The following is a 21,642-nucleotide window of genomic DNA, read 5'->3' on the forward strand; positions in this document are numbered from 1 at the left end:
GAGAAACTAATTTTCCTAGACCTGTGTCCCATTCCCCAACCACCTTCAATCTAATAGGAGTCTTCCCAGTTAGAAACACTGGGGAAAGCCAGTACATTTAGCCCTTCCTCACTATTTTACATGACAGCAGTATCTCCCATTCACAACAGAAACAATCACTGGGATGATCTATAATTAAAGACAGTGGTATAGGACCCACAACACAGTCTTATCAACAGATACACATCCAAATATTTTAATCTCTAATGCTGGTTGTCAAACTGACTCATACCCCCCTCCCAGCAAGACACAGCAGATATCCCCAACGCAGAATATGGGAGGTGGAGACAAAAAATAATCTCTCCATTTAGTAGTCAGTGAGTCAAAGGCAAAAACAAATTTAACAAAATCGCCTTTAACTGTTTTTTCTTTCCACAACAACCTACACCAGAGGTTGCTAAATTTTAAGAATCGTGGAAAACAGTCTCTTGTTTGTGACATCACTTTGCAAAACAATTTAGGGGCTGTCCACCAGGTGAAGGGTCTCAAGAAATTTGGAATTCCATTCCCATTATGAGAAAAATGAACAAATGCCCAGTCTAGTGACATCCCTTAGGCGCAACACAATCCACGGGGGCCTCCATGTCCAGCTTCCCAAATAAGATAACTGCTTGGGTAGCCAAAACTACAGTATAGACAACAGGAAGTCAAAGACTGCAGCGAAAATATATTCCACGACCAGGGTCGGTAAGAAAGAAGGCAGGGTAATAAGAGGAGCTGACAAAGAGGCTGGAAATGAACAGAGAGGACAGAAGCCCACGCGCGGAGGATGGGAGACTCACCCCCCTCCGCGCCACATCTAGAGCCCATGGGGCCATTCGCTTCTCTACCTCCCACCCGGAACAAATTAATCCTCCGCACTCCAAACCGAGGGCCACATGGGGGAGTTTGGGGCAGCTCCACCCCATCGCCACCCCCCCTCCGCCCCCAAAACCAGGCCGGATCCGGATCAGAGGCCCAGAGAGGACTGGGGAGGGAGGAGGCCTTCTCCACAAGACACTGACCCTCCTAAACAACCCTACCTCAGGCTGGGCCCAGGCCTCGCTCGCCCGCGCTCTTTCTCGCTCTCCCCCTTCAGGCTCTAGCCACATGCCCCCCCCCTCCGGCTGCCCCAAGCCCCGCCCCGGCCACGCTCCCAAATCGAGGCCCCGGCTCTGGCGCGGCCCAGTAGGCCGCGAACCCAACTATAAACAAAACCCCCGGCGGCCAATTCGAGGTGGGGAGGTTGGACGCCCGGGTTCCCAAGACCAGAAGGGAGGGTGTACAGTGGGGAGACACACGGCGTGGGGGGGGCCTACCGCGGGACAGGAATACGGAGGGGACAGAGGAAAAGAAGGGAGGGTAAAAAGGGGATCGCGGATTTAAAGGGGCCGCGGACAATACCCGGCCCCGCCGCGTTGCCGCTGCCGCCGCCGCCGCCGCCAACGCCGCTGCGCTCCCAACTTTACCTCAGTCTCCTCCACACTGACACCCCGGGCCGCGCCGCCCCTGTCACGTGATATAAGATTCCCTCCTCCCCACCCCCTCCCTCCTTTTCCCTCTCGCGCTCGCTCTCGCGCCTTCCCCCTCCCACTTGCCTTCCTGCGTCCCTCAGCACGTGACGCGAAAGGGCCGCGCACGTCAGCGTGCGCGCGCCTCCCCGCCACGAAACACTGCTCTTGAGTTCCGCGCGCCCGCCCCGCCCCCGCCCCGCCCCGCACGGATCCGCCTCCATCACGTGACTCCAGTAAGGTCTCGGCTTCCTCTTACTGGCGTAGTTCCGCGTCTCCGCACTCCCAGGTACCTTTGCGGACATAAGTCACGTGGCGGAGGGGGTGGGGGTGGGGAAATGGGACGGGAAGGTCCGATGCTTAACTAGCGCCCCCATCCACCATGTTTTCTGACGGACTCTAGCCTGGTTTTTTTTTTTTTTTTTTTTTTAATCGAAAACCATATGGAAATGTTCGGAGAGCTCCAGGGAACCTAGGTTCCCTGGCTTCGGCAGAGCCTGGGCTAACGCGCGAGCGCGGCGGGACTGTCCTAGCAGGTGTTCCCGGAGAGAGAGGCGATGGCGTCTAGTAGTAACTGGCTTTCTGGAGTGAATGTCGTGCTGGTGATGGCGTACGGGAGCCTGGTGAGATCCCCATTCTCTTCCTCTTGTGGCATTTGTCTGAGTCCCGACCCTCTGAGCCGGACTCCTGAAAAGAAGGCTCCTGAGCCGTTCTGTCTTTGTTCTTCAGCCACTTAACTTGTTTTGTTTCTGGACTTCCGAATTGTATCCGTAGACAGTCTGAGATCTTTAAGTCAAAGCTGCCTGGCTCTAAGTAAGAACCCTCCCTCTTAAATTCTAGAGCCCAGATTAACATGCCTCTCCGTTACTAGCCCCTGACCCACCTCCGTCCTTAGCGACCCGGCTTCGCCCCAAAGCATCCAGCTCTGAAGGCCTAAACCCAGGGATTTTGAAAGTGAACATTTTAAAAAATTATTGCTATTACTAAAATGGCTCTAATCTCTTTGGGCAGGTATTCGTACTGCTGTTTATTTTTGTGAAGAGACAAATCATGCGCTTTGCAATGAAATCTAGAAGGGGACCTCATGTTCCTGTAGGACACAATGCCCCCAAGGTAGGTCACTAGAATGCAAGGTAAACCTGTTCTTTGGCACAAGGAGATTTTTCTCGGACTTTAAAAGAAGACTTTTATTCATATGCTTCCTTTCATTCCACAGTCTAAGCAATAACTTCCTGCTCACTGCTGCTCCACAACATGTACCTTAAGATTTAAACCAATTCAGCTGTAAAATGTCTCATCTTCAACTAAAATTACTAAATATTTCATGTTGCTTTAGTTTAAGCATGATGCTGAGAACACTTACAGTTGGTTCCAGCGTTGTGAGAATGGTTGCCTTTGCAGAATTTTAAAGATGCCCATTGTGCTTGCTTAGAATGCAGACGACTGGGTTTAATCCTTGACACTGCTGAAAGCAAGGGGCGGGGCAATAATCACCTAGTTATACTTTTCAAGTCAAACCTAAAGCCAAAGAAAGAAATTACCTAACAACTTTTTAATGTTGTTATTGTTCTTTGTTTTGTATTTTGAGACATACTGAACACCCAATTGTAACCCAATAACTCTCACCACGGAACCTCAAAGCAGCCCTCCTGCAAGGACAGTACAAGTAATGAGATTACCAAGATAATGTGCCACATCAGACTGCGTCCACAAATTAAATAATCGTGCTGGGCTTGGTAGAGCATACCTTTAATCCCAGCACTCAGGCAGAGACAGGTGGATCTCTGAGGCCAACCAAGTCTACAGAGCTAGTTCAGGACAGCCAGGGCAATGTAGAAAAACCTTGACATGAAAAACCAAAAAAAGAATAGTAAAAGTAAATAATCTAGTAGTGTCTAAACTTTCTCCTTAAGTGCTTTGCTTTTCTTGGCTTTAAGAAAAATGTCTTCTGGGCTGGCGAGATGGCTCAGCGGGCAAGAGCATTGACTGCTCTTTCGAAGGTCCTGAGTTCAAATCCCAGAAACCACATGGTGGCTCACAACCACCCATAATGAGATCCGATGCCCTCTTCTTGTGCATCTAAAGTCAGCTACAGTGTTCTTATGTATAATAATAAATGAGTCTTTGGGCCAGAACAAGCAGGGACTGAGCAAGTGGGGCCAACCAGAGCGAGCAGAGGTCCTAAAAATTTAATTCCCAACAACCACATGAAGGCTCACAACCTTCATAATTTTGTATGTACTCACATACATAAAACAAATAAATAAATCTTTAAAAAAAAAAGAAAAGAAAAAGAAAAATGTTTTCTAATGGAACTTTGTCTATTGAGAAACCTGTTGGTATATATAACTACCATCTGACATTAAAACTCAGGTTTCAAGGCTGGGAAGTTGGGCATATTTCTTTAATCCCAGCACTCAGGAGGCAAAGGCAGGAGAATCTGTAATTTTGAGGCCAGCCTAATCTACAGAGTGATCTCTAGGACAGTCAGGACTCTACAAAGAAAACTTGTCTGGAAAAAAAAAAACAAAGACCCTTAAGTTTCAAATAGCCATCTCAAACCTAGTATACTTAAGTCAGAAATCCTTTGTGTATATGTGTACACTTATGTGTAAGTAGGTATGCATGCATGTGTGTGCCATATGTGGAAGCCATACTGTGGCATAGTCCATTTTCTTCAGTTGCTCTCCACCTTAATTTTAGAGTCAGGGTCTTCACTAAGCTTGGGTTTTGCCAATTTCACTATACTGCCTGGCCTCCTGTCCCCATCTCCTTTGAAATCTTTTTGTTGGTGGCTGGTGTTTTTCCAACTGGATCTCCTGTATCTTTGGCTAGAGCTGGATTTGTAGGTAACCCTGGCATTGCACTGGCCCTCCTGCTTTCGGTTCTGAAGTGCCAAGGTTATAAGCATGCACTGACACTCGTGGTTTATGTGGTGCTGGAGCCTGATCCCAGGAACGTGGTGTGTGCTAGACAATTGCTCTGACAACTGAGATAGCATCCCCTGTTGTAAGTCAGAATCCTTACATCCCATTGCCATCTCCGTCATGCTTTTCCTTTTAATAAGACACCAGGGGACTTTACTACCAACTTCCTTTTCTATGACTCTCCCCATTATCAGCATCAGGCTCTATTGACTGGATTTCATAACTTTGCATATACTCTTACTGACTAAAAATGGTCTTCACTTGGCTCTCGTATTCAGCCCTTTTTGGCTTTTTGAGACCAGAGTCTCTTACAGGCTAGGCTGGCCTCTAGAACACAACGTTGGCCATGAGTTCCTGATCTCCTTCTGTGTCTTGACTGCTGGAATTACAGGCATACATTGAAATACCCAGCTCCTTAGTTTAAATGGTAGTTAAAAAGTTTTTTTTCCTGAAGAGTGGATTGTGTATTAAACATATTTTTGCTTATTTGGGTTTGGTTTGTTTATTTTTAATTCTTTGGAGACAGGGTTTCTCTGTGTAGTCTGGCTGGCCTGGTACTCACTTTGTAGACCAGGCTGTCCTCAGAAATCCAATAATCTCACACAATGACACACCTAGGCCAACACTTCCTAATAGTGCCACTCCCTGGGCCAAGCATTTACAAACCACACCATTCTTTGATATTTCTCTGTTTCATATTAGTTTATATGCTCTGTCCCCTTTACAACTTGTTGGGAAACAGAATACAAGATAGTGATGATGTATTCTTTCCTGAATGCACAGGACTTAAAAGAGGAGATCGATATTCGACTATCCAGGGTTCAAGATATCAAGTATGAACCCCAGCTCCTTGCAGATGATGATACCAGACTACTGCAGCTGGAAACCCAGGGGAATCAAAGTATGTGACAAGCTCCTGAAGGATGTTTCACTGAGGAGTCCCACAGCTTTAGAATTCCTCTATTAGAAATGTCAACACCTATAACAAAACTTTATAGTCCTAAGTTATTGGATATATGCTAGATACAAGGAGGCAGTTTATTAATTCACTATAATCTTGGAATATTTTGCAAGTGATCACTAAGACTAGTCTTTTTCTCAATAGGTTGCTACAACTATCTGTACAGAATGAAAGCTCTAGATGCCATCCGTGCCTCTGGTAAGTTAGCTGATAAGGTACACTCTAGAATATAAACCTATGGAACAGAAAGATGAGCCATTTCTTCTTAAGATTTATTTTGAGAGCACTGTGTTAAAAGAAACCACTTTGGGTATCCAAGTGTGGTGATACATACCTTTAATCCCACAGCTCAGGAGTCAAACAGGCAAATCTCAGTGAGTTAAAGGCTAGCTTTGTCTACTAAGGCAGTTCTGGGACATCCAGGGCTAGCTACAGAGAGATCCTCTCTCAAAGATAAATCACCTCAGTTTGCTCTGTCTGTCTGCCTGCCTTCCTTCCTTTCACTTTCTGCCTGTCTTTTCTTGTTTTGTTTTGAAACAAGGTTTCTCTGTGTAGCCCTTGCTGTCCTAGAATTCAATCAGTAAACCAGGCTGCATCTGCCTCTGCCTCCCAAGTGCTGGGATTAAAGGCATGTACCACCACTGCCCGGCTTTGTGTTTTTGTTTTGGGGGGGGGGAGGGGGTTTTTTTTTAAAGACAAAGTCTTGATATTAGCCTTGGCAGACCTTCAATTCAGAGATCTACTGCCTTTGCCTGCTAGTACTGGGATTAAAGACATACCCCACCATCCTCTGTCCTTATTTTTATACTATACGTATTGTGTGCTTGCATGGGTTTATATGTACCATTTGTGTGCAAGAGGCCAAAAAGAGCAATCAGATCCTCTGGATCTGGAATTCTGGGTAGCTGTGAGCATCTAAACCCAGGCTGCTGCAAGTGTATTGCAGTAAGTGCTGTTAGCTGCTGAGCTCTCCAGTTTGAGCCTCCAGTTTGTTTTAGACTTTGGGATGGGGGTGCTTTTTGGGTTGTTTTGTTTTGTTTTTTCCCGGGGTTTTATATTGTGGATGTTGGGAGAGTTTTGGGGTTTTTTTGTTTGGTTGGGTTTTTGGTTTGCAGGTTTGTTTTTGAAATAGATTCTTGCTATGTAGCTCAAACTGGCCTTGAGTTGAGCATCGTCCTGCCTTAGCCTCCCAGAGGTTGGATTATCGGTGTGTGCCACTACACTATGCCTAGCACTTGATTTTGTTTTTTAAACGTCTTCTCCTGAAACCTCTAGTTTTATAAACTGAGTGATAATTGTTTTCCCTCAAAAGGAATTGGGAAATGTAGCATCCGCTTTTTACTAAGTCCACAGGAAAGGATGCTGATGCTATCTATCAGATATCATTGGCATAGAGCTTAGAGCTCTGTAGTGACTACCCAAATAACCACTTGGGCATAGCTGTATACCTCTGATCTTAACTCTATTAGAGTTTTTCTTTTTCTTTTTCTTTCTTTTTTTTTTTTTTTTTTTTGGCAACTCGTTATTCGTGTCATTAGACACAATCTTTTTTTTTTTTTAAGATTTATTTATTTTATTTTTATTATATGTGAGTACACTGTAGCTGTCTTCAGACACTCCAGAAGAGGGCATCAGATCTTGTTACGGATGGTTGTGAGCCACCATGTGGTTGCTGGGATTTGAACTCAGGACCTTCGGAAGAGCAGTCGGTGCTCTTAACCACTGAGCCATCTCACCAGCCCCAAATTTTTGTTTGATTTTTTTTTGTTTGTTTGTTTGTTTGGTTTTTTGAGACAGGGTTTCTCTGTATAGCTCTGGCTGTCCTGGAACTCACTCTGTAGACCAGGCTGGCCTTGAACTCAGAAATCCGCCTGCCTCTGCCTCCCGAGTGCTGGGATTAAAGGTGTGCGCCACCACACCTGGCTTCATTAGACACAATCTTATTAGCGTATATTAACTTTATAAGACACGGGGTTTCAGCTGGGTGTAGTCTCGGAAAAAAAAAAAAAAAGACACGGGGTTTCTTGATGGTAATTACAACTATTTCTAAGTTTGGAAAAGGCAGGGAGCAGAGGTGTCATTGTGCTGTTGTTTTCTCAGAGATCCCGTTTCATGCTGAAGGCCGGCACCCCTGTTCTTTAATGGGTAAGAATTTCCGCTCCTACTTGCTAGATCTGCGAAATACTAGCACTCCTTTCAAGGGTGTTGGCAAGGCCCTCATTGATACTCTCCTGGATGGATATGAGACAGCCCGCTATGGGACAGGGGTAAGTTGAACTGTTGGTTTTCCCTTCAAGGAACTAATGGGATGAAATGCTTCAGACACAGCGATTGATTTTTCCTTTCTGTCTCCTAAGGTCTTTGGCCAGAGTGAGTACTTACGATATCAAGAGGCCTTGAGTGAGCTGGCCACTGTGTGAGTATGGTGGGGACCTGAAAGAAGGCTAGTTAGACATATATGTACCGTAAGGAGAAAAATCACAAGGTCTACACCAGACCAGGCTGTATCTAAACTAAATAAGTAAACAAAAGTATAGGAGAATACAGAAGAGCTACACTGTTCTCATAAAACTTGCCAGGATTAAATACAAAAGTGGATATTTTGCTCTATAAGCTAGCAAGAGAAACTTGAACTTTGTGAGCATATCTTGGGTTTTATTCTTGTTTTGGGTTTTATTTTTTTGTCTACCCCACTAAAATGTCAAATAAATCTTTAAAAAAAAAAAAAAAAAAGCCAGGCATTGGTGGCGCACGCCTTTAATCCCAGCACTCGGGAGGCAGACCGCAGGTGGATTTCTGAGTTCAAGGCCAGCCTGGTCTACAGAGTGAGTTCCAGAACAGCCAGGGCTACACAGAGAAACCCTGTCTCAAAAAAACAACAACAAAAAAATGGTATAGCTAGGAATGAGTTTTTTCAGCACTTAAGAATTCCTCTGTTCTAGGGTCCTCTTTGTGCTTTGGTCCAATAAAAATAAGATTTTTATTTTTATTTTTTTTAACCAAGTAATGCAATGTGAACCTGTCTTTAAAGAAAGAAAATAAGTAGAAAGTCAGTGTTTAAGCATTTGTTTAAAAAAGAATCTGACTGGTGAATGCTTTAAAGTAGTTTTATTATGCCACTTAGGCAAATTGTGAATGAACATGTATATTGAAAAAGGAAAGCCAATCTAGAGTTAGTTTCCAGGGTCTGAGGATATAATTCAATTGGTAGAATGTTTGCCAAACATGCACAAGCCCCGGCATTTGACACCAACTTGTGATGTCTTTAGGTTTCTGCAAATGTATTGTGCACATAAGCTTGCAGGCTCATACACACAAATAAGAAATCTTGAAAGAAGTTAGGCAGGAAACGTGTTAAAAATTCACTTGAGGGCTGGTGAGATGGCTCAGTGGGTAAGAGCACCCGACTGCTCTTCTGAAGGTCCGAAGTTCAAATCCCAGCAACCACATGGTGGCTCACAACCACCCATAATGAGATCTGATGCCCTTTTCTGGTGCGTCTGAAGACAGCTACAGTGTACTTACATATAATAAATAAATAAATAAATAAATAAATAAACAAACAAATAAACAAATCTTTTTAAAAAATTCACTTGAAATATAGATGCTGATTTCACTGTGATCTAAGTAGTTAGAGGAGGGGATATAGAATGATGGTTGCTGGGATGTAATCAATATAAACTTAAGTTTTGTAAAATGGAAAGCATTCTGAAGGCTAACTGTATAAAATCATGATTGTACTTAACTATCAGAGCATATACTTGAAAATAGCCAGGTGCACGCCTTTAATCCCAGCACTCGGGAAGCAGAGGCAGGCGGATTTCTGAGTTCGAGGCCAGCCTGGTCTACAGAGTGAGTTCCAGGACAGCCAGGGCTACACAGAGAAACTGTTTGGGAAACAAGGTTTATTGCTTTATATTTCATTAGATATTTTGTTACTTTGTTTTAATTTGGGTTGTTTTTTTTTTTTTTTAAAGGTTTACTTATTTTATGTATATGAGTACACTGTAGCTATCTTCAGACACACCAGAAGAGGACATCAGATATTACAGATGGTTGTGACCCACCATGTGGTTGCTGGGATTTGAACTCAGGACCTTTGGAAGAACAGTCAATGCTCTTATCCGCTGAGCCATCTCTCCAGCCCCCTAATTTGGGCTTTTTGAGATATGATCTTGTTCCCTATAATTCAAGACAATGATAATCCTCTTGCCTTTGCCATCTTGAGTTTTAGGATTATTGGTATATGCTACCATACCTGGCTATTTTTCTTTTTTTCAAATTCTCGTTTCGCCAGCCAGGCATTGGTGGCGCATGCCTGTAATCCCAGCACTCGGGAGGCAGAGGCAGGCGGATTTCTGAGTTCGAGGCCAGCCTGGTCTACAGAGTGAGCTCCAGGACAGCCAGGGCTATACAGAAAAACCCTGTCTCGACACCCCCCTCCCCAAAAAAAAAAAAGCTGGTGCCAGATATAATGGCCCACTTTCCTATAAGGCCAGCCTCACCTGCATAGTAAGACCCTTTCTGTCCCTTCTCTCTCTCCACATCCCAAGAAAGAAAGGATTAAAATTTGGATTCTCTGATAATATAAATTATCAAATTGTTTTACTAATGAGTTGTTTGGGCTTTGTGTTTTGTTTGTTTTGTTTTGTTTTGAGAGGTCGGGGAGGGGGGTCATTTTGTAATGCATTGAGTTGGGGCAGACTTGCTATGTAGACCAGACTGGCTTTGAATTTGTGACATCCTCTGCCCCCTGAATTACAGGTCTCTGCCACTATACCTTGCTTAGTAACTGGTAAAATAGATCAGATGATTTTTTGCTGCATTTATGGGGTGGAGTAATTTCTGAGTTGTATTTTGGGAATTTCTTGTTTTTAAGATGCATTTTTCACTAGTTTTAGTTAAGCATGTGTAAAGGTTCTGGCCTGAGCCGGGCGTGGTGGCGCACGCCTTTAATCCCAGCACTCAGGGGGCAGAGGCAGGATGATTTCTGAGTTCGAGGCCAGCCTGGTCTACAAAGTGAGTCCAGGACAGCCAGGACTATATACAGAGAAACCCTGTCTTGAAAAACCAAAATAAAAAAAAAAAAAAAGGTTCTGGCCTGGAGCTAGAATTACAGACACTTCATGTGGTTGCCAGGACTTGAACTCTGGTCCTCTGGAGGAGCGGTATATGTTATTAACCAAGGAGTCATCTCTCCAACCCCTTTTCTGCTAGTTCTCACTCTGTCCATGCCTGCTATATATTCTTCAGGGTCAAAGCACGAATTGGAAGTTCTCAGAGACAACACCAGTCAGCAGCCAAAGACCTAACTCAGTCACCTGAAATGTCACCAACAACAATCCAGGTCACATACCTGCCTTCCAGTCAGAAGAGCAAACGCCCTAAGCACTTCCTGGAACTGAAGAGCTTTAAGGACAACTATAACACACTGGAGAGCACTCTGTGATGGGGCTGCACACGTGCAGCCGTGCAGCACTCGGGATGTCTGGTTCAGCAGACCCAGGCTTTATTGGCCAAAGCATTCTTACAGAACAGTGTCTAAAAGGTCATTCCCAACCCTTTCTGATATTGGCTAAGACCTCAGTATCTCCCAGTAGCACTTCTTCTGGATTTGAATTCAAATGTCATTCTTAACATTTCTGTTGATGCTTCTTTGAAAATCTTCGCTTGATTTTGGCTGTAAATCACCTACCCTGTTAAATGCTGTTTAATCCCAAGGATGTAAGTTGAGGTGAGGTGTCTTCTCTGTCTGCCCCATTGCACTCAACTGAATAGAAATATTTGGGTTTAGAGCATCTCAAAAGTGGGTAGAATGTCCTTTGGGATTTTGTTGCTCCGTTTAAACCAGGTGTATTGTGACATGAACATGACTTTCCTAAAGTGGAAGGATCTGTCCCCACCTTCACCCAGTCCTTAGGACAAGTAGAAAGGGGCATTCTGGCACTTGGCATAACCTATGCCACGATGGTGAGATAATGTGAAAAAGTGGTATCCTCTGATGTCAGCGTATTAGTCTCAGTTTACAAAGTACTTAATAAAACTAACTACTGTAAAACCATGGATCATTTCTTTAGAGTGGTCTTTAGAGCAACAGGCATTTGATGTGTGCTTACATTTTCCTTACAGGACATAGGGTGTGGAGTGTCGCTTCCAGAAACTGATTGGATTGTGTGTCTGGATCTAAACTACTGATAGTCTGAAATTCCAACAGAAGAAATCCTAAAATAGGGACTGTGTGGCTCATGCTTATAGCCTGGCCTTGTCACTAATAGAAAGCTGGAGAATCAGGATTCCCTTCAGGTCACTAGGGCAACAGGCCCAAGTAACCAGTCAACTACCAGGACTAGGGTCATTGTTGGACGCCTAAATGTTGCTATGACTACTGAAACCTTGGTGACCAAACTAAACAGAAAGGAGAGCCTTCCCAGTGTCCCCAAACTTAGCAAGCATGTCTGTAGTAGATATGTCTGCAGAAAAAATGACAAAACTAGAAGAGGTATGGAGGGTCGGAAAGAGGGTTGGGAGTTGGTGGAGTTTTCTTTGATATGGTTCCAGGTTATTTTACCCAAAGTACACCATTCCCGAGAAAGACCCTTGGAAGCATAAGGGAGAGTTGGCAATATATGGGAAACTGCTTGTGGAACAGAGTGGCTGTTTGCATAAGTCCCTCTGGCTCCTGTATTTTCTCTTCAGTCTGATTTCAAGATGTGGAGCTTTCCCACTTGCCCCTATGAAGCTCACTACTTCATTCCTCAAAAAGTGGGTACTAGTGGTATGCTTCTAGCAATCCAGGAGATCAACAGAACTCCCTTCTCTTGCAGAATTTGCAAAGAGCTGTGGCACTTAAGAAGACTGTCGACAGGTAATCTGTTTTCATCTGCTCTCATCAGTTTGTATTTTCTGCTCTCCTCTCCCTGAGGCACCACCGAAATCTGCTCTCCGTGAGGACTCCTCAAGAAGGAAAACACAGAGCAGAGAGAAAAACAGGGAGAGGAGATGAGCCTTGTCTTTCTCTGCCCCTGCTTCCCATCCCCTGCAGAAACGGCACAAGTGTTTGTTGTTTTGCCTTTCTTTTTTTGAATGTTCTTGTGTTCCTCACCTGGCTTTGTACTAATTATACATCAGGTATTTCAACAGTTGGTGAACAAGTGACAGTCCCTGGCAGGTTGAACTGCAGATTTCACCTGCTAACATTGTGATGTTTGTGGCACTGGGGTATATTGAATCCAGGGCTTTGTGCATGGAAGCATTCTACCACCAGCTGTATCTCCAATCTTCCTCTTTTTTTTTTTTTTTTAAGTGCTGGCAGAAGCAGCACAGAGAGGCCCATACCTATAATCTCGGTGCTTGGATGAGCATGAATCTGAGGCCAGCCTAAACTAACTTGTGACTGATAGACTCTCAACCCCAAAGGGAGGCGCAGTTTGGTGGTATTTGTTCTTTAATTTCAACACTATGGGCAGAGACGGGGCTCTCTTGAGTTTGTGCCCAGACTGGTCCACATAATTCCAGAGAATCAGGACTATATAGTGAGAAGCCTTTTAAAGGAGGGCACAGATAGCTCACTTATAGACTGTTTGCCTAGCTTGCACAGGACTTGGATTTATTTTCCAACAGAGATGGGCATCAGAAGTTCTGGGTTAGCTACAATGTGAGTTGGAGCCCAGTTTGGGTACATAAAAATGTTTTTTGGGTTTTTTTTGTTTTTGTTTTTTTTTTAGTTGCTAGGCAGTGGTAGTGAATGACTTAAACACAGCACTCTGGGTGCAGAGGCAGGTGGTTCTAGGGCTACACAGTGAAACCCTGTCTGAAAATAAAGGGTGGGGTAGGGCAGGGGAGGGGGACAGTGATGTAAGACCCAGAACAAGGTGACACAAGTGAGTTTCTTTCTCTGTGTACTATAACAGCTGACCTGCATCTGACTCTATTCATGGTAAGAGTTCAGTAACAGTCCACACTAGATCCTAAGTCAGTTCAAAGCAGCGGATCCTTACTACTAACTTACCAGTTTAATTCCCACCCCTACATCTGGGACAGGTGGCGGAATTTTCATATTCACTGTATGTGGCAGACAACATTGGACCAACGGAGAAACCTATTTGCTGCCCTAAGGATGAAGGATACTAAGGAACAGGAATTAGCACTGTCTAACAAACAGCTACTAGTGGTGAGTTCTAGGAGGGCAGCCTGGAGTCTTCCCCTTTGCTGCTCTGTGTTCCTGCCAGCCAGGATATCAAATTCCTCTCTCTCTCTCTCTCTCTCTCTCTCTCTCTCTCTCTCTCTCTCTCTCTCTCTCTCGACTTAACCATATCATTTGCCTCTGAGATTCTTTTTCATTATTTTATCAGAACATTAACATCACATGTCAAAGTTCTTTTTCAGTAAGTGATTATTTTTACATTTTCATTATTTGCAGGTGAGATGCTCTTTTAGCTTTGGGTTATTAAAGCTTTGTTTTCTTGGGTTCTTTGGGTTGGGTTTAGTTTGAAACAGGATCTCACTTTGCAGCCGTAGCTGACCTGGAACTTGCTAAGTAGGCCAGGTTAGCCTCCCTGAACTCAGAGCTCCACCTGCCTCTTGTCTCCTGCATGCTGGGATTAAAATGCATCACTACATCTAGCCAGGGGTCTTATTTTATGTATTTATTTTTAAGACAAGGTCTGGCTCTGCATCACAGGATGGCCTGGAACTTGCAGACATCAAGCCTCGAATATACTGGAATTCTAGGCGTGTCTCCCCAACCCCCACCCCAGCTGCAAGTGACACATTTCCAATTCCCAGTGCATCATAGTCTTCACTGTTTTCATCCAGTGAGAGCCTAAGCCGATGTTTCTCCTCTTGGGGGACAGTTGTGATGTCACTCTTATTTTCTTGAGTACCTAGCAGATTTTCTAGTTCATGGTGCATTCTCAGCAAAATATTTGTTGAACAATGAGTCTCTGCCTAAGGGAAGGGAAATTAGGTAGGCTTCCCCTCCAGTGATTCACACTTTCTTCTACTGCCTCCTTTTATGTCCCAGCTAAGTCCAGGTGCAACAGAACACAGGGATGGGAAAGGCAACCAGAGTCTGAGAAGAGGTGTTGAAGAGCCGACACCAAACACTTTATTGCCTTCCCTACCAGGTCCGTCAAGCTGCCTTACACGAGCTGTTTGAAAAGGAGTATCAGCAGTACCAGCAGGAACTCAATCAGATGGGCAAAGCTTTTTATGAGGAAAGACTCTGACAGCTGCCAAGACACTGTTCTTCCACCTCGTCACGCCTGCTAAGCAAGCCTTCATGCTTTACCCTGAGCTTCCCAAAACACACCTGGACCTGGAACTTAAATCTTTTTCACTATTTTGTCAACCTAAATGTTGCCTCTGGACACAAGAGTGACACCTTGTGGTCAGTGTGGGATATGCACTGTGGCGGGAAGAGAGATTATGTACATTGTCTGGTTTTAAAAATCTGATTTGGTTTAACAAATAAAGCTAGCTCTTAAAGGTTCAGATTTGGGCTGGCAGGATGGCTCAGCAGGTAAGAGCACTGACTGCTTTTCCAAAGGTCCTGAGTTCAAATCCCAGCAACCACATGGTAGCTCACAACCACCCATAATGAAATCTGATGCCCTCTTCTAGTGTCTGAAGTCAGCTACAGTGTACTTACATATAATAATAAATAAATCTTTTTTTTAAAAAGTTCAGATTTAGGCCACAGGGCTTATTCTCAGCCTTGAGTCTTGATTTGTTCTTGGCTGCCATAATTTTACTTCCTAGATTGTGGGCACTGCCTCAGACTTCAGTTTCACTGATCTTTCCTAAATTCGTGGACAAAAACCATGTTTAATGTCTATTAATCTGTAGGCACTGTGGTGCTTGAGTGTCAGGAGGCCCCAGTTGTATGTTTAGAAGTCACCTCATTGTGAAACCATGGATTAGCCTGAATTCCCACTCCTACTTTACAAAACTGAAGCCTCCAAACTCTAATCCCTCTAGGCATTTGGCTTGCAGTGGAGCAAGTGTCAAGTATCAAGCAGTAGGTTTGAGGAGCTGGAAAGATCATGTCTATTCTCAAGGTGTTTGACACTGAAAATCCTGGAAAGTATACACCTGTAGGTCACAAAGATGCAAATGAGTAGCCTTGGCTGTCCTGAAACTCACTCTGTAGACCAGGCTGACCTCGAACTCAGAAATCTGCCTAACTCTGCCTCCCAAGTGCTGGGATTAAAGGCGTGCGCCACCACCCGGCAATGGCTAATATTTTAAATTTGGCTTCCATCGATAGTGCTGCTGTTCAGGCATGTGTGCCAAGGGATCTTTTCCTACCCTCAGTTTTGTGTGGCTGTCTCCACTGCAAAGTTCACATTCTCGTCCTTTTTCCTTCCAGCCTGTCTCTAGCCTGCATCCCTTACTAAAGCCTGTAATTTTCATTAGCTGTCGGGAGCTACTACTTCTTGTCCCTCCATATCCCACCCATGGAAAGCACAAGCTTTAGGGTCAGGTATAAGTTCACAGTATCAGAACATCGTTCCTCTTCTGGAAATGACAGACTCTCCTAGGATTTTCCTCGGGATTAAATAGGTAGAGAGCACAAGCCCAGTGATTGACCTAAAATACCCTCATTATATTTCTCTGTAACCCAGGGCCCTTTTCTGTGGTCCTGCAGTTAACGCACATCCAGTTAAATGTCATCTTTCTTCTTTTGATCACATTCCTTCCTCTTTGCCTTCAATGCCACTGCTTCCTAATCCCTTGTCATTCGTAGCTGGTCATGGATACTTTCATTAAATGAGTTGGAGCTACAGGCTGGTGGGGAAAGCAGGCTTTGAACAGGAGTTACAAGTGTAGCATGTGTTTTGTAGATGAAGCCACAAAATGCCACCTGGATTTTGATTGACAAGACTGACTGAATCCTTCTGTCTGTCCCTGCCCTGTGTTAGTCTGGTCTGTACCCTCTTAGCCTCTTTAATCTTCCTTCTGTCTCCTGGACCACCTGCTGATTACCAGATAGTATGGCCTAGAGTTAATAGAATGGACAGATCTGGTTTTCAGGGTTGGCCTTTTCGCTTAGTTTGGTCTAGTCCAATTTTTAATCTGAGAAGCGGGTAACTGGGGAAACGGCTCAGTGATTGGGAGCACTAGCTACTCTTGCAAAGAACCCAGATTCAATTCCTAACATCTATATGGTTACTCAACAGTTCCAGAGTATCCCTTTCCCGGCCTTGGCAGGGACCAGGCAAACGCATGGTACACAGACATGCAGATAAAACACCCATGCATATAAAACATTTTTAAATAATTTTAAGTCTGAGTTTTGGTTGCTAATTTATGAAATGAAAACAATTCCAACCTTACTGGGTTACTGTGGGAATTAAATAAGACACCTAGAAGAAATCACACATAATAAGTAATACAAACAGGAAGCCATAATGCTGTCTTCCTACTCCATGGTACTTTCTTCCCTAATTTCTACTCCCACTACACTTTATAACCAACCTCTTCAGTTCTCTCTTCCTTTGTTCATTTAGACTCACTGGATGCCCCATCCTGTCTGCCTGGATCTCTGACCTTGGCCTGTTGCCTCAGGGCTCATCAGTGCCAGGCCGACTCCTTTATTGGCAGGTTGGCTCACTACAGCGCTCATCTTCCCTGACCCTCCCTGCCAATACTGTGTGCACTCATCACATCGCTCAATTGTACCCCACCAGTCCATGCTGCTGCTGGAGCTGATGTCACACCCTGGCCTTGTGACTTGGGACTTAAACCTATTTGAAATAGCTGCCTAAAAACCACTGGCAGAGCTCTGTGAGATGGTGCAGTGGATAAAGACACTTCCTACTAGGCCCGATGACCTGAGTTAATCAACCCTCATAAAGGAGAGAACAGATTCCTGGAAATTGTCCTCTGACCTTCACATGGGCACCATGACACAACCACACAAAATATGAAAGTGTAATAAAAATAAAAGGAAAGATAAAGTACTTTCGTTGGTGTGGTGTTTCTTCTTAACTGCGCCACCCAGTCTTCCTAGAGAGCCGCACCTCCCACACCAATATGCCCAACCTTTCTCTGTTCCTATAGTACCCTAAACTTCAATTCTGTTTGGGTTTGTTTTTGAGTCAAGTTTTCTCTATGTAGTCATGGTTGTCCTAGAACTCACTATGTAGACCAGGCTGGCCTCAAACTCCAGAGCTGCTCTTGCCTCTGCCTTCCAAGTACTGCAGTTAAAGGTGTCTGCTACCCTCATTTGGGGAGTCTTCCATTCTTTCTAGTCTCCTTCCAGCCTCTCTTCCTCCTTTCTGTTTCCCATTATGGCCAAGGCTCTCAGGAGGGAAAAATAGAACTTGAGAGATGAGGGGTAACATCAGTAAGTGGAGGGCAAGAATATAAATATTTCATACACACACTCAGACTTTGGGAACTACAAAAGAGAAAAGACAAAATACCACAAGCACCTAACTTGGGGCTTAGTCACATTTATTAGTCTTTCCCTGGGAGGCAAGTGCCACATCCAATTAATTGGAATTGATTGGTTGTTGGGACATGTTATTGATCTAAGACAAAGTCACTGTGAAGTTGTGTGGGGGAGGGAGATGTCAGAATTAATGGGAGCAAGGACACATGGAACATGCCTGAGGACTGATAAAGAGTGTTTTCCCAGCCCCCGTGCAGCTATAACTTGGGCTCCTTTTTGCCACAGTGAGTGAAGCATCAGCCAAATGGCACTCAACAGACCCAATTCTCTCCAAGAGGGGGAAAAATAACCAGGTTGAATCCCTATGAAGGAAGAGCCTTGGAGAAGGCAGCCCCGGACCTCTGGTGACAGAAAGCTGTAGAAAGGAATGGGAGTCCTGAGGGTTGCAGGCTGCCTCCTGACAGAAGCAGTTCCCTCTTGCTCTTGATCTAAAAGCCTTAGTTTCAATTCAGCCAGGAAGGAGAAGCTGGGAGTCTGCTAGTCTGGAGCCCAGACTGAAGCCTGTGAGTGCAATAGCTTTTCTGTTCTGGACACCCAATGGTACCTTGAAGGAGGATGCCTTAAGGTCATGAGGAGGAAACAAGGACCCAGATGGTACAAGCACCAGCCCCACATTGCAAACATTTTCTGGAACTCCTGTTGACTTGAAGCTATGAAGTTGGAGTCCATTGAGAAGACTGAGCAGTCTCACAGGAGAAAAGAAATCTGGGAACGTTAGAAGTTTGGTTGGAAAGGAGAAAGTAGAGGAGATGCAAACCCCTAACCTTACCCCCCGGAAAGCCCTGGGCAGCTGAGGTGGCATCGAAAGGCAGGTGGCAAAGCTTCTGAGGCGCTGCTGACATGGTGATCCTCTGGAAGCTGGTGCTGTCACACAACAGGGAGGAGAAGAGTTGTGTGGGAGCTTCGGGAAACGGTAGGTGCCCGGATATGAAGCCCTGCCCAGTGTTCTTGAATTACAAAAACATGATCCAGCACACACTGAACACAGTAGAAGAGGGGTTGTGGTGGGGACGGCATGAAGGACAGATAACCAAGACCATATTTGGGGAGTGAAAGACCACAAGGGTCAGTGCCCTTGAAGATGGGTTTCCTCCTGTACATGGTGAGGCTCTGGTTCGTCTCCCTGACCTTTCTTCACAGAGAGGGGAGGGGCCGATGACGACCAGAGTTTGCCTGCCTGCTTCTGTGTGATATGTTTGATATTGGGTTGTTAAATTATGAACCAACTGAATGTCAAGCATACTCTCACAGCAGTAAGGAGACTTGGCACCACCTCCTTGGCTCCGTCAGCCCCTGGGGCTCTGAGACTCTTGTCTGCCTGACTTTCTGGTTTGTTTTCAAGACAGGGTTTTCCTACATAGCCCTGGTGGTCCTGGAGCTCACTATGTAGACAAGGCTGGCTTCAAACTCACAGAAGTCCTCCTGCCTCTGCCTCTGCCGCCTGAGCACTGGGACTAAAGGCACATGCCACCATACCCAGTGCTTGTTTTTTTTTGTTCCTTTTTTGTTTTTTTGTAAAATGTTGGTGATGGGACCCAACACCTCATATTCACTAAGCAAATACTCTACCACTGAGCTATAGACCCAGGTTATTACATTATTTTTTATTTTATATATATATATGTATATGTATATATATATATTTGCTGTCTTCAGACATACCAGAAGAGGGCATCAGATCCCACTACAGAGGATTGTGAGCCACCATGTGGTTGCAGGAATTGAACTCAGGACCGCTGGAAGAGAGCAGTCAGTGCTTTTAACCGCTCAGCCATCTCTCCAGCCCTATGATTTTTTAAAAAGATTTATTTATTTATTTATTTATTTATTTATTTATTTATTTATTTATATGTGAGTACACTGTAGCTGTCTTCAGACACTCCAAAAGAGAGCATCAGATCTCGTTACAGATGGTTGTGAGCCACCCTGTGGTTGTGGGATTTGAACTCAGGACCTTCAGAAGAGCAGTCGGTGCTCTTACCTGCTAAGCCATCTCACCAGCCCCATGATTTGTTTGTTTGTTGTTTTGTTTTTCTAGACAGGGTTTCTCTGTATAGTCCTGGCTGTCTTGGAACTCACTTTGTAGACCAGGCTGGTCTCGAACTCAGAAATCTGCCTGCCTCTGCTTCCCAAGTACTGGGATTAAAGGCATGCACCACCACTGCCCGGCTAAAAGTATCAGTTCTTTGTTGTTGTTGTTGTTGTTGTTGTTTGTTTGTTTTTTGTTTTTCAAGACAAGGTTTCTCTGTGTAGCCCTGGCTGTCCTGGAACTCACTCTGTAGACCAGGCTGGCCTCGAACTCAGAAATCCACCTGCCTCTGCCTCCCAAGTGCTGGGATTAAAGGCATGCACCACCGTGCCTGGCGATTCTTTTTCTAACTAAATTTCTCTCCACAACTCTCCTAAAAGAGATGTATATAGAGCCCATGTTAACCCGGAAGGCTCATGTGGAAGTGGGAGAGAGCTGAAATTTGAGGAGCAACTCTTCATATATCTTGCCCCCTATGGTAGAAAGGATGTATCTCTCCTCCTTGTCTTCTGCTCTTGTCTTTTTCTCCTCTCTATTGCCCTCTTCTCTATCAACCCATACATGTCCTTTCTCTGGTTCTCTCTTGTCCCCTTTTCCTGACTGGCCTCTCAATTGGGGGTGCTTGTTTTCTTTGCTTTCTTCCAACAGTTAGCTGGAAGTCTCTCCTCCCAGTCTGTTAGTATCAGTCTGTTCTTAACAGGGAGGCTCTCGAGAGGGAGCCGGCTCTGCCCCTGCCCCCACCCTGATGCTTGACTCCGGTCCCACACTGCTGTGGTTTAGCCTCAACACTAACTATCCTTGACATTATGAATTAATTAGAACCACTTCTACTTGCTCTGCTAGCTCCAGTCCGGTCACCTTGAACAGTGTCCACTCCTCTGGCATAGATGGGTATATGGCAACTGTGTATGGGATCAATTGCCACCTGTCAATAGCAAGATTCCAAGTGGAATTATGAGCATAGCTGGCACTACACTGGGGGAAGTAGAGCTGGTGGACACTATAATGGCATGGTGGACAGCGGGCTGGGGAGGGGGCCACAGAGGGAGCAGTTGAAGAGGAGTAGAGGAAAGCGACAGTCTTCAGTATGTCAGACCTTCTATTTTAAGGTCGCTATGAGAAAACGTGATCCTGTTCTGTGACCTCCTTGTTTCTCATCCCACTTGACACCCTGAGATACCCTTTCAGATCCCAGGCCTTCAACTTTATCCTATGGCCTTTACAGACTAATGTCTCCTTGCCTATTAGAGAATCCCAAAATAGCCCAGCAATCCCAACTGTCAATCTGGGGGAATTGTCAACGATCATGAGTGACCTCCCATCGTCACTGTTGACCACGCTCCTTAGATACCAGGAATCCAAAGACCAAACCAGTAGAGTTTGGTCCATATCCAATATAGTCCAAGGGGAGAATGAGAGATCTGAAGGCTACTAGGACCCCTCTGGTGGCGAGAACTGCTAAAGTACCCTTCTGTGCTTCAGTGTTCCCCCCTCTTCTGTTCCTCTACTTTTGAGGGACCCACAGAGCTGCCAAGAACGAGTGGAAAGTTTCAAGGTCAGGGAGAACCTCCCCCACCCCCACTTTCCATTGTCTAAAATCAGCCTCAGCTGTTCCTCAATTTTTTTTTTCTTGCTGGTGATGTCAGTCTATCAATGTGTCTGACCCTGTGTTCCCCCAGGGGAACAGTGAAGGGATGGGAGGGAGCTAGAAAGACCATGTTAGGAAGAAGAGGTGGAGC

At 44.9% G+C, this 21,642-nt stretch overlaps 3 protein-coding genes and 1 non-coding gene across 47 annotated transcripts in view; 3 read left to right on the plus strand and 1 right to left on the minus strand.

Moving 5' to 3' along the window:
* Ubap2l (ubiquitin-associated protein 2-like) overlaps nucleotides 1-1,642 on the minus strand; it is a 53,021-nt gene extending 51,379 nt beyond the window's left edge. For 16 of the 41 annotated variants that reach the window (XR_003954411.1, XR_003954408.1, XR_003954407.1 and 13 more), the window contains exon 1: nucleotides 1,488-1,593. The gene's annotated coding sequence lies outside the window, so the exon portion shown is untranslated. Of the gene's footprint in view, nucleotides 1-1,061; nucleotides 1,594-1,616 lie in introns of those variants that run through there. The other 25 variants (XR_003954415.1, XR_003954409.1, NM_153489.3 and 22 more) reach the window with 10 other exon arrangements.
* Nucleotides 669-12,374, plus strand: 4933434E20Rik (RIKEN cDNA 4933434E20 gene). Of its 4 annotated transcripts, NM_001287087.1 has the most exons (9): nucleotides 669-726; nucleotides 1,634-1,818; nucleotides 1,933-2,152; nucleotides 2,541-2,642; nucleotides 5,240-5,357; nucleotides 5,562-5,615; nucleotides 7,518-7,684; nucleotides 7,775-7,833; nucleotides 10,671-12,374. In NM_001287087.1, the coding sequence occupies exons 3-9, from the start codon at nucleotides 2,087-2,089 to the stop codon at nucleotides 10,864-10,866; spliced, it is 762 nt and encodes a 253-aa protein (NP_001274016.1). In that variant the 5' UTR covers nucleotides 669-726; nucleotides 1,634-1,818; nucleotides 1,933-2,086; the 3' UTR covers nucleotides 10,867-12,374. The 4 variants fall into 4 exon arrangements, with proteins under 4 accessions (NP_001274016.1, NP_080038.1, NP_081776.2 ...); NM_025762.3 differs by lacking the exons at nucleotides 669-726; nucleotides 1,634-1,818 and having other exon boundaries at nucleotides 1,835-2,152; NM_027500.4 differs by lacking the exons at nucleotides 669-726; nucleotides 1,634-1,818; nucleotides 10,671-12,374 and having other exon boundaries at nucleotides 1,835-2,152; nucleotides 7,775-7,900.
* On the plus strand, nucleotides 11,841-17,380 carry 1700094D03Rik (RIKEN cDNA 1700094D03 gene). Its single transcript, NM_028567.2, has 4 exons — nucleotides 11,841-11,916; nucleotides 12,242-12,282; nucleotides 13,458-13,587; nucleotides 14,543-17,380. The coding sequence occupies exons 1-4, from the start codon at nucleotides 11,884-11,886 to the stop codon at nucleotides 14,642-14,644; spliced, it is 306 nt and encodes a 101-aa protein (NP_082843.2). The 5' UTR covers nucleotides 11,841-11,883; the 3' UTR covers nucleotides 14,645-17,380.
* Nucleotides 17,381-19,052: 1,672 nt separating this feature from the next.
* Mir190b (microRNA 190b) lies at nucleotides 19,053-19,132 on the plus strand. Its single transcript, NR_030543.1, has one exon. It is a non-coding gene; the product is annotated as a microRNA 190b (primary transcript).
* The last annotated feature ends 2,510 nt before the right edge of the window (nucleotides 19,133-21,642 follow it).

The sequence above is a fragment of the Mus musculus genome, chromosome 3 (genome assembly GCF_000001635.26).
Source record: "Mus musculus strain C57BL/6J chromosome 3, GRCm38.p6 C57BL/6J".
Taxonomy (NCBI): Eukaryota; Metazoa; Chordata; class Mammalia; order Rodentia; family Muridae; genus Mus; species Mus musculus.

What these genes read in the sequence shown, in the direction of transcription:
- 4933434E20Rik (NM_001287087.1), top strand. Translation starts at nt 2,087, where the DNA reads ATGGCGTCTAGTAGTAACTGGCTTTCTGGAGTGAATGTCGTGCTGGTG. An exon ending in TAGGACACAATGCCCCCAAG is followed by an intron (nt 2,643 to 5,239) that starts GTAGGTCACTAG and finishes CTGAATGCACAG; the next exon opens with GACTTAAAAGAGGAGATCGA. An exon ending in GGAAACCCAGGGGAATCAAA is followed by an intron (nt 5,358 to 5,561) that starts GTATGTGACAAG and finishes TTTTCTCAATAG; the next exon opens with GTTGCTACAACTATCTGTAC.
- 1700094D03Rik (NM_028567.2), top strand. Translation starts at nt 11,884, where the DNA reads ATGTCTGCAGAAAAAATGACAAAACTAGAAGAG. An exon ending in CTTAAGAAGACTGTCGACAG is followed by an intron (nt 12,283 to 13,457) that starts GTAATCTGTTTT and finishes CATCTGGGACAG; the next exon opens with GTGGCGGAATTTTCATATTC. An exon ending in CTAACAAACAGCTACTAGTG is followed by an intron (nt 13,588 to 14,542) that starts GTGAGTTCTAGG and finishes CTTCCCTACCAG; the next exon opens with GTCCGTCAAGCTGCCTTACA.